Source organism: Equus caballus, chromosome 30 (genome assembly GCF_041296265.1).
Source record: "Equus caballus isolate H_3958 breed thoroughbred chromosome 30, TB-T2T, whole genome shotgun sequence".
NCBI classification, from domain to species: domain Eukaryota; kingdom Metazoa; phylum Chordata; class Mammalia; order Perissodactyla; family Equidae; genus Equus; species Equus caballus.
The window spans coordinates 32,515,521-32,534,311 of NC_091713.1; the positions used below are offsets into that span (position 1 = coordinate 32,515,521).

The following is an 18,791-nucleotide window of genomic DNA, read 5'->3' on the forward strand; positions in this document are numbered from 1 at the left end:
TTTACTATAAATCATTATCAGCTCAGTAATTATCCCCTTTGAAAGCTTCATTACTTTATCTATTAAGAAAACCATTGAGCTTGGTTTTTTTTCTATTAACATCTTGTATACAGAATGAGATTAACAGAAAACAAACCCGGGAGTGTATCCTTCTGTTTCTGACTGTCTCCTTGTGAGAAAGGATCAGTTCTGAAAATACAGAATAACGTAAAATCTTCCATTTTATGGGAATCTACACTAGGAGTATATTGATTGTCATATCAGTATTATTATCCATATTACTGTACTCATTTTTATATTAAGAAAAGGTAAATAATATATTTCAAAAAGGCAATAAAAATTCAGTGTCAATTTCTTTTGAAATAATAAATTGTTGAGGAAGTCATTACAGTGATCTCAGATGCTTATGTTAGTCCTCCTAAGTCCTAAAAGCTGCAAAACATTCTAGAAGAAATATTTAGCCATGGTGCCTTTTCCCTCTTTGGGAATTTGTTTTAGGATAAATTTATGAATAATTTTATGCTAGACAAAGGTATCTGACTTACTAAGATTTGGGGGAATTTTTTGTAAAAACTTACATGAAAAGGATCAATAAAAGAGTCTGAAATAGAAGTTGATGTGTTACTATTACTACTATAACTACTGCTAGTACTAATATTACTATTAATGCTGCTACTGCTGCTACTACTATTACTACTACTGCTGCTACTACTAGTACTAACATTACTATTAATGCTACTACTGCTGCTACTGCTATTACTACTACTACTACTATTACTACTAGTAGTACTAATATTACCATTAATGCTTCTACTATTATTACTACTAGTAGTAGTAGTAGTATTACTATTGATGCTACTACTGCTGCTACTACTATTACTACTACTAGTAGTAGTACTAATATTACCATTGATGCTACTACTGCTGCTACTACTACTACTACTACTACTAATATTACTATTAATGCTACTACTGCTGCTAGTACTATTACTACTACTACTATTACTACTACTACTAGTGCTAATATTACTATTAATGCTACTACTGCTGCTACTACTATTCCCACTACTACTCCTCCTACTGCCACTACTACCACCACCATCTCTCTATCTCTCATAGGTTTGGGATAAGAAAGGAATAACGATCCTTTCTTGTTAATTTTGCTTATTTCTTTCCTGTAAGAAAGGGAATGACTGAAAATTAAGCCATTCTGTTAGCTATAAAAACAATTCTTGGTTGATCTACCCATTATTCCAGGCACATTGTAAACTTACAAAGAAACGAAGGCTTTCTGATGCAAGTAAGGAAAGCCAGGGTCTAACTAGTAGTTACTTCTTTTGTCACTTAAAAGGATTTCTTTTTCCTCTCCTGGGTGTTTCATATTTTAGTAAGAGTATGAAACTTACAACAGGTCAAAATCGTCTGGCACCTGTAGCTGCAGTCACACCGGAAAGACTTGCTTGCCAAGATTTAGCTACTAAAAATGTGTGTCATTCTATGGGCTAATCATTAAGACTCTGTCAACAGTTAGAATAATTTTTAGTGAGTGTGAGAGCCATTCTACATAGATTGCTGAAGAATAATGCCAAGTATAAAAATAAAAACAATAATTATTCTCTTTTGCAGCGCAGTTTATGGATTAAAAAATCTTTTTCACATGCATTCTACTATTTCACATCGCACTCTTTGGAGAGGACTTTATTACCCTTAACTGATGGCTGAAGAATATGAGGTTCAGAGAGACAATGATTTGCCCCAAAACACACGGCTGGTTAGTAGTATATAATGCCGTGAACTTTGAGGTGAATAAGTTTTTAAAATTATATTGAAGAAATTTCCCAAAAAAATCAATGAAAAGCAAGCAGAATTTGTTGATTGCCACTTTAGCTATTTTCCCAAAACATATAGGTCCTCAAATTCCATCTCTCAAACCCTTGGGGCCAGATGTGTTCCAGAGCTGAAGTTTTTAGCTTCTGAAAGCAATATTTGGTATATAATGTATGTTATGTAATAGCCTCCACAGGGTCTGAAGCAGCAGACAAATACATATTTTTTGTAACAAAACGTATGAACAGTCACCACAAATAGGGTAAATAAAGGATAAAAATAATTTCACGCAGTTTAGATTAGTTTCTGCATTTAAATAAGTTTTAGTGTCAAACTTCCTTAAAAACTAGGTTTTTAAAAATTTTAGATTTTGGAATTGCAAGTGAGGGATTACATACATGTAATTGAATAAACATGTTTTGATGGATAGGTATATGTTTATCTCAGATAATGCATGCATGAGCATTTATATTATTTCAATCTAACTTGTAGACAGACCCTACATCAGGAAATGTTAAAAATTTTATCCTCTGGTTTTTGAAGAGTCACCTTCCTTTTGTAATTAAATGCAATACAAAATAAAGTTGCATCTTTAAAAAAAATTTAGTGCTGCTAATAAATTTGCAGGGAAGAATGTCAGAATTTCAGTCCCTTTTCTGACTTAATCACCTTGTGAAAGGCATTTAATGTCTCCAAGCTTCATTTTCATCTCTCAAAAAGTAAACAAAATGTGTTTCCCCTCTTTCACAGTTGAGAATTCTCATGAAGTGTTATATAAGCATAACACAGGTGTAAAACATTTGCCATCGGTCTTATAATTTTCTTTAATGTCTTCTTTTTGATACTTATCCTCATAGTTTCCCTTAATCACTGCCAATTCCTTCACGACTATAAAGCCATAATTTCTAGTCTCGAGCATCAAACTTTCAAAATTTACTGAAGCAGGGTTGATCAACTTGGTACTTTTGAGGTTTCTTTTTTTAAGCCTGGTATATCTTTCGCTATTAAAGAAGGGCTAACATTTTTCTCAAATTTTAAACCCTGACGTCAGTCATGGAATTATCAGGCCACATAAAAATGGCATCCCCCGCAATGCATGGTCCATGAGAGAATTTTGTATAAAGCGTAATTTAATGTCCTTTAATTTGTGGTCAATCAAAAATAATTTGGAAATACCTGGTCCAGCATGTATTATACAATACGTATTATGATAGTGTGTTGACTGCCCTAAGTCATTAGTGGCTCTTTCTTTATAAGTTTCTGCCAATTGTTTCCAAGAAAAGGTATACAAACCTCACAGAATTCAGTGATAGTCTTGTGCTATTTTATTCTGTTTATGATTACGTTGTGCAACAAAGGTCATGAAAGTCTAAAAAAAAAAAAATCTGTAGTTAAAATTTCATTCCAAAGGCTGAATTATTAAACACAGTTACGTTTGCTTTATTTTCCATTTGTGTTTGAAAAATATTACAGCTTCTTTAAATCATGAAGCACAGATCCAGCCTTTATTTAACATAAATTCATCTGGTGATACTTAAAATTTTATTCTGAAGATCACAGAAGAAAGTCTATTTCTAAAAGTGTCTTTGAAAAAATAAGCCATCCAAGGCCTAAGTAGAATTTATAATAATTATGTTTAGCCACATGTCTCTCTTTGAAATATTAGACTATTTGCTGTTACTTTGGATATCATTATTTCACTTTAAATTATCTGTGTATGTAGCTTTCTTTAAACTTTTCTATTTCACACCGCAATCCAGAAAATTTTCCTTTCTACTACATACTAGGCATTATCTACATACTAGATACTCTATACCAGGAGCTGGAAATATAGAAGTGGACAAGTGAGAGGTAATCCATACCTTCAGGAAGTAGAGTTAATTATCAAATATTAACAATACAGTGACTTTTAAAATTTTAATTATTTTTCAATGTTTATGATTTACTATGATTTGAGTTCGTTTTTTTCCCTTTAGACTATATAAAAATAAAATTTCCAATATATCATTTCTAAAACGTCATTGTTCAGCAAGTTTGATAATTTGGAGGTGGTTTTCATGCAAATACTTAGTTGAAAACTTAAATGCAGAAGGACCACAGAGAAAGAGGCCCCAGGAGAGTACCATGTTGTAAACAGATCAAGGACAACAAGGATCATTTGTGTTTGATAACATTCTCTGAAAAAGGGTAGGAGAGGGAGAAACGTGTTAGGGGTAAATGTGAGGTGATAAGGTGAAGACGCGGAGTGTAATTAGTTTGATAAAAGAAAGAAAAGAAGAGAGAAGGTGAAGATTAAGGGGTGTGTGTGCGTGTGTATTTGTGTCAGGATGAGGGAAGGAGACCTGGTTCCTTAAAAGAGGAGCGAGGAGAGAAAAGACGGAGAAACATGAAGGATTAAGAAAAAGTGAGATTAGATGGTCGAATTGGTTTCCAAAGAGCGAGGAAGAAGGAAGATTAAAAGGAAAGAAAAATAATCTTTTCTTTTTCTCTGGAGCAAACAAGTTAATTATAAAATTAATTCAGAAAAGGAAACATCCAAATACAGCTAGAAAAATATTGAAAAAGAAGAGGGCATGGCCCCTGGCTCTACCAGATATTAAAATAAAGACTCTGTATTTCAAACAGAGTGCTTTTGTCTGAATAGGCAGACAGATTCTTGTAACACAACACAAAGTCTAGAATTAGACCCATTAACATGTACAAATTTGGGATCTGAAAAAACCGGGATCTAAAATCCTTGGAAGGATGTATTTTAATAAGAGTGCTGCATAACTAAATATGGAAAAATATACTGGAAAACATAAAAATATGTTCCCTTGCTCACCTTACATCCAAGGATAAATTTCAAATAGATCAAACATTTAAATGCAAAATATGAAATCAAATAATTACTAAAAGAAAATGTGAGAGACTCCCTCTTTAAATTGGGAGAGCGGAAAGCTTCTCTACTACTCAAAATCAATAAGCAATAATGGAAATGACTAAAAAAAAAGGTATAAAAATATTGAATAGCAAAAGTAAAGGAAAAAGCGTAAGCTGAGAAAGAAATCTCTACAATTAATATACACAGTATTAATATACTTAATACATAAAAAGCTGCAAAAATTTTAAAGAATAAATCTACAAAAAATTGTCTAGAGAAATAAATAATTCACAGAAAATGGCTCTTAACCACATGAAAAAAATGCTAAACCTCATTATATTAAGAGGGTACACTGTGATATCATCTTTTTAAACCTATCAGTTTGGCAAAACGTCCAGAAGTCTGACAACACTTTCAGTTGGCAAGGTTTGGGGAAAACAGACTGTCATACACTGCTGGCAGAAAGGCAAAATTGTACGCTCTTAAGGAGGGGAACTTGGCCAAAAGTAAAATTACATATATATATAATCTTTTACCCAGTAATCTCACTTTTAGAAATCCATCCCAAAAATACACTGGGAAAAATACAAAAAGATTTATCTATAAGCCTGTTAATTGCAAGAATCTTTGGAACCACAAAAGACATAAGGGACTAATTTAATAGACTATGGTGTATCTCCACAATGGAGTATTAGGCAGCTGTAAAAAGAAACAAGGACTATTGCTATATTCTACCAAATCCATGATCTCTAGGATATACAGTTAAGTAAAAGAAGCAACAGGGGAAAAAAATAAACATGTCATGCTACCATCTATACTTTAAAATTTATATATAAAAAATGGAAGGATAAACCTAAAGCTAAAACAAAGTTACCTATGAAGGAAGAGGAGACTGTGAGGTGCTGACAGGGGACATGTCAGATTTCTTTGAATATACCTAAAATTAAACATTTGACTCTGGAACTATGTAAATAGTTTACGTAACTAAAAAAAATAAATTTCAGGAAAAGCAATTCCTAATCCCTGAAAAAAGAAGTGAGTCTAAATTTATATCCAGTTGGTGGCATAACCACATCAGAATAACTATTCCAAGACTTAGAATAACTTTGCTATACATTCCTATTGGTCTATACCACAATGACTGCATAACAAAAGAAAAATAAATGTTTTTAGCAATTATATTGTTGATATTAGCATCATACTATTATCCTGAGACTGTTTTATGTGTATAGCGAAAAAATGCAAAAAGATTTTATAATTCTATCATTTCTATTGCTGTTGACAATGATTAATCTCAGCGTACAGAAAGAAAGTACAGATATAAGAGAAAAAGTTAAATAAAAATACTGTGGCTTTGGATTTTTATCGTAACTGTATGAATCCATGAGATATTTTGTATCTCTATTTATCTATCTGTAATCTATCTTTTAGCTCTGTCCACTGAAAAGACTTAGAAATAATGACAAACTCAGTAAAAATGAGCATCTCTAAAACTTGATTATCATTTTGAAATCTCATTTCCCACTAAAGGAAACTGGGGATCCTTGAAAAAATGACTTATTCCTGGTGGGGAGCATTTAGTCCTAAAGAGAGCAAGGAAAGTTTATCATAGATGGTTGATGTTATGACAAAAGGATTCAAGAGGCAATCTGAAGAGGGTCCCACTGATCCAGTTTAGGACAACCTGATCAATAATATAATAATTGCAATGGATTAAAACATATCAGACACACGTAAATTCACTAATTCATAATAATAACAAAAAACTGGTTAAAGAAGTCAAAGGGGGGAACAGAATGGGCAAATTTAGACATCAAATTCAGAGTATAGGAAACCATAGAACAAAGAGTGAGTTTCTTCAAGAAATAGAATGAAACAGAAAAAATACGAGATGGGAAAAACTGAAAAACGACAAACTTGTCACTCATCTCAATTCGTGGACCTTAATTGACTCTGATTTAAATAAACTGTAAAAAATTATGTCATTTGTGAGATAAGTGGAAATTTGAACACAAAGCAAAAAGCTGCAGACATTAAAAAATTATTTTTAGGGGCCGGCCCGGTGGCACAGTGGTCAAGTTCGCATGTTCACCTTCGGCGGCCCTGGGGTTTGCTGGTTCTGATCCTGGGTGCAGAATCAGACCTACAAATCACTTGTCAAGCCGTGCTGTGGCAGGTGTCCCACATATAAAGTAGAGGAGGATGGGCATGCATGTTAGCTCGGCCCAGTCTTCCTCAGCAAAAAGAGGAAGATTGGCAGCAGATGTTAGCTCAGGGCTAATCTTCCTAAAAAAAAAATTATTTTCAAGTGTGAAATGGTAGTTGACAATATTTTTTAAATTAGTCCATAAATTATGGAGGTATGTGCTGAAAAATATGATGCCTGAAATTTACCTAAAAATAATATGAGAAGTGAGGGAAATTGATGGGAATAGCTATGAAACAAGACAGGCCATGGGTTGATAACTGTTGAAACAGGATAATGAGAATAAGTGGGTTCATTATACTATTCTTGCTACATTTATTCATGTTTGAAACTTTCTGTATTAAAATTAAAAAAAATTTTAAGTAAGTTAGAGAGAGACATCTTGCACAGAAAGGACACCTTTTCCTTTGAGACGGCAAACAGTGTGAATTATTTTCAAAACACTCACCTTTCCACTCTTGCCATCATCCTCAGCAGATGCTTGCATCCTTAATACCACATGAAATATTATTCAACTTCCTGTCAAAATACCCACACATTTGCTGCCTTTAAAAACACGTACCTTTTCCTCATTTCCAAATGTCTAAGTAAAGGGTTCCAACTGTGATCTCTTTCCTGTATTTTCAACTTCCTCACTAACGGCTTAATCTTAATAAACATCCTCACATCTCTCTGATCTTCAAAACAAATAGTCTCTCTTCCCTCTCCACTTTCCCAGACAGCTATCTCCCTTTTTCTCATCTCTCCTTCACGATGAAACTTCTTTAAAAAATATCTACAGTGGCAGAGACTGGTAGTTGCCTTTTGATAGCCATTCTCCTTGTCTTCTTTAATATAGATCTGCCCACCCAAAATAAAATACACCTCCTTGCCAACTGGCCATAGTGGAAAGGGTGTGTGCAACCACTTGGTGGTATCTTTTAATTGAACAGACAACCTTTTCTTTGATATCTCCCTCCTTCCTGCTGGATGAAATGTGGACAAAATCATTGGAGTTCCAACATCCATCTAGTACCACAATATGACTTTGGCAATGGAAGCAGTAGATGGTGGAGCAATACGATAGATTAAATTTCCAATACCTTGGAGTCCCTAATATATTTAAATCTATTTAAACCCTTATTAAACCCTTCCCTAACATCATTCCTCAGATTACTCCAATATGGCTTGCACACACACCGTTTCACTGATGCTAGTCCAACGCTTTCTCACATCATAGAACTTATAGGAAATGATATTGTACTCACATTGGCTGGAAGTAACCAGCCTGAGGGGTGCCTCTGACCACTCCAGGCCCCATAAATTTATTATCTTCTCTACAACGTTATTTGTCTTCTTCTAAGGTCAGTGAATGTCACTGCCTTACACTTAAGCCCTCAAAGTCATCTTTTGACTCTCCCCTTTCCCTCTCCTTTATGCCTCACACCCAATAAGTCAAAAGTAATCTGTTCCTTCTCTTGGAGCAGGCCAGACCTACTCAGAAAAAAATCAGATTATGACCCGTGGTTAATTCAAACATCATGCATTGTGTGTAAAGTATTTAAAAACATTTTTCATCTGTAAAGCACTACAAAATATTGACAAAAATACAAGAAGAACATGTGGCATAGTGGAAACATACAAAGCTATAGAGTCAAAAGTCACAAGCAAAAGTACCGATTTGAGTGTAAACAGGCAAGGTGACCCAAGGAAATCATCTATATTTAAGACCTGTTTTCTTACCTGTAAGCACTCTATTTGTTCATGCACTCAATGTGCAGTTACTGGGTTTCTATGTGTCAGGAAATGTGTGATTTGTTGAAGGTATAAAGATGAAAAGATGAGCAAGACATTCACTTTCCCTTAAGGAAGGAAGGCAAACATGCAAAATAATAATTGTTTTAAGCAAGCATCCTCAGTGGAGACAATGTTGCCCCCAAAGATGCTAGATTTGTGTATTTCTTTAGAAGTGGGCAAAAAAAAATTACTTTTTTACGTATAAAGCACAGACATACATATAGTACTTAATAGATAAATGGTAGAACTGTGGTATTAACCGAATGCCAGTTCTGGGCTAAGCACATTACTACTCATCATCCCATTTGTCCCTCACAACAAACGTACAAGATAGGTATTATTATCTTCAATTCACAATGATAAACGGCTTGGAAAGGTTAAATAATTCAAAAGATCTACTGGCTGACACTAGAATATAGGTTCCATAAATACAGAGGTTTTGTCTCAAAAGGTCATTGTTCTAATCCCAAAGCCTGGAACAGTTCCTGGCACTGAGAGGGCAGCCCAATGATATCTGTTGGACAGATGAATTACTGTGAGTCAGGAATGCATGGAGAAGTCCGGAAGCTCATGATGTCTTAGACTCCAAATCCTGTTGTCATAGTCTCTGTGTTATTGGAGGTGTCCAGTACATGGCTTTAGAATCAACTAATGGATCTATGGATAGATAGGTGGATATAATGGACAGAGAGAGGAAGAAAGAAGACAAGAGAGGAAAAGAAGGTGGAGAATATCCATTTTGATCTGTAATAGCTAGTGTGAGAATTAAATTAACAAATTTACATAAAAAAGTAAACCATAGACAATAACTAAATGCAAGATACCTAATAGAAGTTTCATTAGCAAAAACATAATATATTCCCTGACGATTCTCTCATGCAGTCAGCGCATCCATTTTTATGTCTCTTAGAGTCAAGCTGTTATCTGCCACACTGCTTACGGGACCAGCCTGGGGCTATAATGTTCGTGAAGCACAGCTGGAACTTGGATGAGCAACTAGTTACTAGCACTTTTCAAAAAAAGACAAAATAGCTGAAGAATAACTAACAAAAGTCACATAAATATAGGACAATATTTCTATAAGAAATACAATCATATTTAATGTCATTAAATTGGCAAAAAGCTATTACTAGAGTTTTTTAAGTGAAGATCTTCTGTTCTTCTTTTAGTTTGCTTCTTAACGTAAGACCTTGTGTGGTTCTATAAAAATTATTGGTCATGGGTAAGTCTGTACTACTTTCATGTAAGTGAAAGATAATGAGAATTTCAATTACGTATGGAATCCTGACTCCAACACATTTCAGCTGTATGACCTTGAGCAAGGTCTTTAACCTCTGAGCTTCAAATTTTGACACCTATCTAATCAGAGTGGTAAGGAGTAACGGGAAAATATGCATAAAGTGTCCAGCATAGTTCCTGGCATAGCGGAGGTACTCAGTAAATATGTTTCCTTTTCTTGGGTCAAAAAACACAGGTGACTTTTATACTCTAATTCAATGATTAAAATTTCTCCCCATGTCCATTGTTTCATGTTGAGACTTTAATAATAAAGATGAGATGGGGGCAAATATGGAACGTATTCTATTTTACCCTTAACCTGCATGATACTGACACTATTTGAGCTCCTGGTCTACCCGAGTTATATATATAACAAAACAAAACACCTTATGTATCACTTGGTTTTCCTCTAAGTTGACTAAATTTCTTGTTTAAATAAAATGCATACAAAATAAATGATATATTTTAAAATTATTTTTGTATTATTTAAGCTGCTCTGTATGGTCTGTGTTGCAATCACAGCTCACCACAGGAGCCTAACAATTATTGAGACAAATCTGCACTGTATGAGATCAAGCACAGTTTGAGCTTCAAATTAAAGCTTTTGAAGACTTTTTGGTTTTGGACCACAAGAAACTATATAAATTTTATAGGAATATTTTGGTTCATTGATGGCTGGTACCTTTAGTTACTCGCCAAAGCCTCAAATTCATTTTATCCCAGGATCTAGAAGATGTGGGATGTGTGTGTGTGTGTGTGTGTGTGTGTGTGTGTGTGTGTGCGTGTAGGAGACACTTTGGAGTCAGGAGAACTGGATCTAAATCTCACCCATGCTATTAACAGGCTAATTAGCAAGTTACTTGACTCAGTTTCCTTATGTCTAAGATGGAAGAGTTTTCGTGAAAATTAAAACGAAGACGATTCATGTAAGGGGTCCAGTAGAGTGCCTAGAGAACTAAGCCAATACTTCAAACTTTTATTATTATTTTATTATCATCAACGTTATAATTTTCTGTAGGAGATTAGGTATGTGTCAGTAGTCCCTTCACATTGCCCTGTGAAACAAAAATAGAATTCTTAACTGACTAAATTAGAGCCAACTCTAGAACGACTAATGGCAAGAAATCACAGTCCATTATCATACAATACTTTTAAGGAGCCTACCATGGCCCACTGTAGAAAGCCCCAAGTGTTTCATTCTATTTTTCACAAGTTCAGCAAGCTCTTGTCTTTCTGACCTCCTGAAGAAGTTCAGGCGCTGCTGGGTGATTTTCTCAGCGGTTTTACCGGAGTGCTTGGGACCTTTTCTGCTCAGCCTTCGGGCCCACTGCATGCTCTTTCTCCGCAGCAAGGGATGGTCTGACTGGTCGCTGGAGGTGGAGTTCCGGTGGTTGCTCCGGTGATGACCTTGTTCTTTGGAATCTTTGGTGTCTTCCCATTCTTCCACACTGATAGATATTTGAGACTTTAAAGGAAATGGATATTGACAATTAGATATTTAAGGAATCATTGTAGCCTGGAGTTATATATTTGTTGCTAATATCTTCATATAATTATACATCTCATGAGCTTTCACAGAAAGAGCAAAATGATAATCATTGATACCAATTTTCTGTTACTAGAAATATTATTAGAAAATATGTTTTTTTGAACTTATATATGAACCAGATAAAATATGTTTGCATCCTCCAATATAAATCAAAAGATTTACTGTTTTGTGCATCAGTTATCTTATCAAACTCCTAGCATAGAGTTGTTTGAAACCACAAACAAAAAGACTAGATGTTTTATAATTTTATTCAAATAAAGTCCACATAATGGACTTTTCTAAATCTACTACAACTATTTCATATAAACTTTCAATAAAGATTGTGAAAATGGTTTTATATTTTAAATTAATATTTTTAAAAGTTTTGAAATTATTGCTCTTTCTAAAGATGGCATTAGAATGAACTCTATAAATATGAATCTTTTTATTCCTTCATATGACTCAGAAGAAAACAAAAAGTACCGCCCCCCCTTTTTTTTTGGTGAGGAAGATTGGCCCTGAACTAACATCTGTTGCTAATCTTCCTCTATTCTGTATATGGGACACCGCCACAAGATGCCTTGATCGGTGGGGTGTGGATCTGAACCCATGATTGAGAACCATGAAGCCCAGGCTGCCAAAGCAGAGTGTGCAAATTTAACCACTATGCCACTGGGACAGCCCCTCAAAGAGCACTTTTTAATTCATGCAGCCATTATTCACCAAATAAAATGTTTTCTGATTAAAATATTAAAACATATCCTAGAAACTGTTCTCAGTATTCTAAATGAAAATATATTGTAAATATTGATATTTCACAAATGTATCCTAGAATCACAAAACTTATATCAGGCTATTTTCCATAGGAGGGAAAAACAATGAGCAAACTCATAAAATCTATTTTTATTTACTTTTATTACTAAATCTGATTTTAAAGTAAGAAGCTCTCCTTTGATTATAGGCCCTTCATAGAAAAGCTTCCTGTTTCAAAATTATTGCTTTCCATACCAGAAAGTCATATGAATGCCACATGATCAAAGCAGAAAGACTTACTTTCTGAAAGCATGCACATGCAAATAAACAGCTTCCTGCATTTTATCGTATATAAGGGCAGCATTCTTGAATCTACTAACCGTGTTTCCCTTCTATGGAGGGAAGTTTGAGCTTCAGCTAAAACATGCGTGTGTTGCTGGCTTTCAAAGTAATAGAATTTAAATTACCAATTTAAGCAAGGTCAGGAAGGGATCCAATAAAAGGCTTTAAAAGTGGATATAAATTAATGGAAGCTCGGTCAATGCCTTCATACAACTCCTAGCGGCAAGCTATGAAAGTATCTCACACTTGAACTCAGTAAAAAATGTAAATATTCACTCACATTTCTGTTCCAAAACAGTACTGTATCAGAGTGAAATCAAAAATGATTTATTTAACCTTCATATCTTCAGAAGAGAATCTTTCATTACAAAATTTTTAGAAACCTTATTTTCGCTGTCAGAATTTAAGTTGAAAGTATTAAAATTTTTAACACCATGCTTTTGCAATAATGAATACCCTTATGACTCTTAACTTAGTCTCGTCTCACCTACTTGATAATAGACGGAAAATCCTCTTCTGTGGGAGTAAAATCCATAAACCCTTGAGTACTATCTACCATCAGTAAAGAATATCAATCTTTATTCAGTAGGTTCAGTTTATAGGTACTTTGTAGCAAAAATGAATACATTAGTTCATTCATAATCAGATACTTGCCTTGTAGAGTTTGACTTTTTTCTACTTTTATTGTTAGAAGCCTAATATAATTATGAACTTGAAAAATCAAGATTTAATACTAATGTTTGTGAGAATGAGAAAAGGTATTTGCATATCGATATGATCTGAGCTGAATATCTGTGTCGCTTCAAAATTCATGTTGAAATCCTAACCCCCAAAGGTGATGGCATTATTGTGTGTGTGTGTGGGGGGGGTCTTTGGGAGGTGATTGCCTCATGAGAGTGGAGCCTTTATGAATGGGATTAGTCCCCTTATAAAAGAGATCCATAGAGCTCTCTAGCCCCTTCCACCAGGTGAGGATACAAGAAATCTGTGGCCAGAAGAGAGCCCTCAGCTGGCCATGCTGTCACGCTCCTCTCAAACTTCCAGCCTCCAGAACTGTGAGCAATAAAGTTCTGTTGTTTGTACGCTCCCCAGCCTGTGGTGTTTTGTTACAGCAGCCCAAATGGACTAAGGCACACATTTTATATGAAATGCTTCTGGGAACATATAGTTCAATAAGGAAATGGAAAATTCATATGGCTACTCCCAACAATTTTCGCTTAAATTTAAAATATTATCATTTTTGGAAAGTTATGTTATTTTCCAACTATCAAATTTAATGTGGTTGAAAAAAGGCTAAAAATCTTTCTCCAAAAAAATGAAAAGAAAACTTTATAAATGAGAAAATGTTCCTGGTGCCTAAAATAGCTTAATTACGTTCATTGTTTTCAGAAAGATAGAAAGTGTCAGATTCACAAAAGACATCAAACATTCTTTTCCACACTCCACCCCCCCCCCACACACACACTCTGAAGTGGCTCATATCAACTTCCTTTCAGTTTTTTATTGAACAGGCATCATGTCATGGGTTATTGAGGAAACTGTGGAACTAAGTAATATTTTAAAACAAATTATTTCACCCAGTAGTTTGAAAGTGAGTGTTGGTAATCTGCATTTATGATTCCCTTAGGAAGAGTTTTATAGACTTTAGACTTTAACTGTGTTATCTGATTTGTGATTGAAGACATTCTGAAATGTTGCTAAAGAAGAAAACAGAGGAAAATCAAATCATGAAACAGAGGAAAATGAAGATGTGTTAGTTTAACATTTTATAAAAGAATTATCTAATGTTCTCCATTAAAGAAAGGTTAAATTATAAGAATATTTGAAAGAGCATCTAAATTTAATCCATATGCACCAAGGCTAGTGACTTTGGAGTTTCCCATGGAAATTCCTTTTTCTTAAAAAAAAAATCCACAGAAAGATGTTTCCCCATTTTCCATATGACTTGAGCAAACCAATTAAGCTTCTAGAAAAATAGTGAAATTAATACTTATCCTGGTTTTCCTGAGAAAAGTAAACAAAACTTATGAGAATCTAATAGTAAAACTCTATCATAAATTATAAACCAAATAATTACTCAAGAATTGAAGTTCAAATAATGGCCTTTTAAAAGCTAATCAATTGGTGGAATAACAAAAATTATTTCAATCTCTTGATTTCATTTTCCATATCTGAAAATAAGATATTTCATCTACACGTTCTCTTAGGTAATTTTCAATTTCATCTATTATTCTATGAATATAAGGTTTACTCACAGTAGGTGGAATCTCAATTAACACACCGTTTCAATTTGATAACTCCAAAAGTCAAAATTTAATTTTATATCCAAGTGAAAAAAATTCCAGGTTCTCTACCCAGAGATAACGTAAATAATCCACAAACTTATGCTATTAGTTTTCTTCTACAGTTGAACAGAGCACATCTCTCTCCTGTCTTTTTCCCTCTCTCTCTCCCTCTCTGTCTCTCATATCTAGCACCCATGTTTGTGTTATTAATCCTAAAAGAAAATTAAACCTAGTCACTCTTTTGTTTTTGGTGAGGAAGATTGTCCCTGAGCTAATATCTGTGCCCTACTTCCTCTATTTTTTGTATAAGGGACGTTGCCTCAACATGGCTTGATGAGTGGTGTGTAGGTCTGTGCCCAGGATCCAAACCCTCAAATCCTGGGCTGCCAAAGTGGAGCATGCTAACTTAATCACTACACCACTGGGCCAGCACCAAACATAGTCACTTTTATTTTTATGGGGTAAGTCTCCTTTTTATTATTTGTTCTAAATTTACACATTAAGTTCTATATTCACACATCTTTGGTGATGTGGTTTTCTGTGTATGTGTGTGTGAGTGTGTGCGTTTAATTAAATCTTTGCTTTGGCTTCTGTGGAGTTTGAAACCTAGCTAAGTTATTTTCTTGGTATTACCTCTTGCATTGGTGGTTATTTTTTCCCCCGAGCTTTCAAAACTGTCATTCAGAAACAACTAGTGTAGAGGGGTGCAATTGCCTGATGCCTTTCCTAGTGCATTAAGCCCAGAAAATCTTACTTTTTCTTCCTTCTTTAGAACCTGAGTACTATTACCATGTAATTGCTAACTCTATGGGGGCTGTCCTCTCCCAGACTTTAAATAATTCATCTGAGTCCTAGTAAAGTGACTCATAAATATGTAGATGATAGCTGGCACATGTGTTACTTATTTTATTGTTCATCACATGTTTAGGAAGTTACTCCAAAAGAACTACTTGAGTTTTCTAATTTATACAGACTAAAATCTGGGGAATGTACATAGGAATGAATATTAGGAGGGTGGGAAATGGTGGAAGAAACACAAAGTTGGATCACAGAATTTATTGATATGGGTTTGCTAAGCAGAGGTTCTGCATTTAAAGTTGCAGCTTGTGGAGTCAGAAAGGGCTCAAACAGATTGTTTTGTTGGTTGGCTGAAACATGAACCAAAAGGTGGCCCAGAGTAAGTGAGTTGGAAATGCGGGACCTAGCTTGGTTTAATGTAGAGCAAGGGGTTTGAAGGCTCAGGGAGAATGAAATGTAAGAGTAGATTTGTCATTTGAAACCTACTCATCCACATTGAGAGGGTCCAGAAGGCATACCTTCCATCACAACTATGAGAAATAAATTTGTCAGGGGAATCCTAACATCCTTGAAGAGCTCCATGACTGCTCTTCACTCTTGGCCAGACCTTAGAATAGCAATGTTACTGTGCAAAGTTGGGGTTCTCTTGTCCGATGTGCATGAGGAGCCAATTATAATAGCATCAGCTGTTGAGAAAAGAAAGAAGCTTTATTGAAAGATTGATCTGCAAAGAGACAGGAGACATAAGCTCTCAGGTCTGTCTCCCCAATTCAAGATTTGGGGTAAAATTTAAGAGGTTATGGAAAATAGGCTGATAAGCAGAAATACTGGAAGAGCAGGTTTTGATTGGAGGGCTTTAAGTATTTATGGTAAGGTTTTAAACATTTATGGTAAGGTGTGAAAGGGGTTTTAACACTGGATCTTCCTAGACAATGGACTCCTTGCTTCTGATAAGAGTTCGACTTTCAACTTCTGGTTGGGTCCTCGTCCTTTGGTTCTGTGCGGGGAGAATTTTTGGTTCTGCGCTCATTTCAGGTCAAGATTTTCTCCTCTATGCATGCTCTCTCTATGGGACTTTGCAAATTGTCTGAAAAACAACTCTCAGTTATTCTGTTGATAAGATGGACTCGGTTTGAACTGGTCCTAGGGGACTTGTGTTTACAGCAATTGTAGTCACTCAGTTGGGACACCTAAATGCAATGGGAGTAATTGGGTCCCGAGGTGGCAGGGTCAATCGGTGGCACTCAATGCCACAGGCAAGGTGGGCATCATTACTGTAATGAGTCAAAGCAGCAATCAGAATAGTCTCACTCAAAAAGATCTTCAACATCACTAATTATTAGGGAAATGCAAATCAAAACTACAGTGAGATATCAGAATGGCTACAATTAACAAGACAAGAAATAATAAGCATTAGAGAGGATGTAGAGAAAAGGGAACCCTCATACACTGCTAGTGGGAATGCAAACTGCTGTAGCCACTATGGAAAATAGTACGGAGATTTCTCAAAAAGTTAAAAATAGAAAAACCATTTGATCCAACTACTCCACTATTAAGTATTTATCCAAAGAACAAGAAATCAACAATTCAAAGAAATTTATGCACCCCTTTGTTCACTGCAGCATTATTCACAATAGCCAAATGTGGAAGCAACCCTAGCGTCCATCAAAGAATGAATGGATAAAGAAGATGTGGTATATATACACAATGGAATACTACTCAGCCATAAAAAAGACAAAATCTTGCCATTTGGCACATGGATGGACCTTGAGGGAATCATGCTAAGCAAAATAAGTCAGACAGAGAAAGACAAACATCATATGATTTCACTCATATGTGGAAGATAAACAGACACATGGATAAAGAGAAGAGATTAGTGGTACCAAAGGGGAAGGGGTGGGGGGTGCGCAAAAGGGGTAAGGGGCACATATGTATGGTGACGGATAAAAATCAGACTATTGATGGTGGACACAATGCAGAAACTGAAATATAACCATGTACACCTGAAACTTACACAATGTTATAATCCAATATGACCTCAATTAAAAAAAAATAGTCTGACTCGCACAGACCCATGGCATTGGCTAATTGATCACAGTGTTCTTAAAAGTGAAATAGATAGGAAGCCTATTAAATTTTTCTTGATCTGCATACACCTAAAATTTCTAGGTCAAATGAACAAAAATCTATCTTGCATCATAAATATAGAGAGCAACAGCCCCTCAAACAATGCCCAGATCTGATCCAGTTTACTGATGCAGAACCCTTTGAATGAAAGAGAGGCTGGCTCCTTTTGAGGAAGGGCCCCAGTATATTGCCAAAAATTAGTACCAATATTCTTTTTCCCAGCCTTCCCCAAAGGGACATACAACCTTTTACCAGGGTAACTGTGCACAGGGGAAAAGAAAATAATCAGACCTTTTGGGCACTGGCTCTGAACTGATACTAATTCCAGGAGACCCGAAACATCACTTTGGTTCACCAGTTAGAGTGGGGGCTTATGGAGGTCAGGTGATCAGTAGCTGAGGTCTGAGTGGACCCAGTAGGTCCCAAAACCCATCCCGTGGTTATTTCTCCAGTTCTCGAATGCATAATTGGAATAGATATATTCAGCAGCTGGCAGAATTCCCACTTTGGGTTTCTGATCATATTGACCTAGTACGGTGGGAAAGGCCAAGTGGGAGCTGCTATAACTGCCTCTACCTAAGAAAATAGTAAACCAAAAGAAATACCGACTTCCCAGACGGACTGCAAAATTAGTGCCATCCTCAAGGACTTGAAAGATGCAGGTTTGGTCATTCCCACCACATCCCAATTCAACTCATCTATTTGGCCTGTGTAGAAGACAGATCGATCTTGGAGAATGACAACAGATTATCCTAAGCTTAACTAGGTGGTGACTCCAACTGCAGCTGCTGCATCTAAGGTGGTTTCATTGCTTGAACAAATTAACACATCCCTTGTTACCACGTATGCAGCTATTGATTTGGTAAACATCTTTTTCTCCATCCCTGTCAATAAGGAAGAGCAGAATCATTTTGTTCTCAGCTGGCAGGGCCAGCAATACACATTTACTGTCCTACCTCACTGGAATATCAACTCTCCAGCCCTATGTCATAATTTAGTTTGCAGGGA

At 35.4% G+C, this 18,791-nt stretch overlaps 1 protein-coding gene across 13 annotated transcripts in view; it reads right to left on the reverse strand.

Moving 5' to 3' along the window:
* Positions 1 to 18,791, reverse strand: part of KCNT2 (potassium sodium-activated channel subfamily T member 2) — a 350,894-nt gene that overhangs the window by 16,385 nt on the left and 315,718 nt on the right. For 8 of the 13 annotated variants that reach the window (XM_070255832.1, XM_023632565.2, XM_014738077.3 and 5 more), the window contains one exon: positions 11,115 to 11,415. In XM_070255832.1, the coding sequence (XP_070111933.1) occupies positions 11,115 to 11,415 (301 nt within the window). Of the gene's footprint in view, positions 1 to 3,120; positions 3,197 to 11,114; positions 11,416 to 18,791 lie in introns of all 13 variants that reach the window. The other 5 variants (XR_011434198.1, XR_011434197.1, XR_002805074.2 and 2 more) reach the window with 2 other exon arrangements.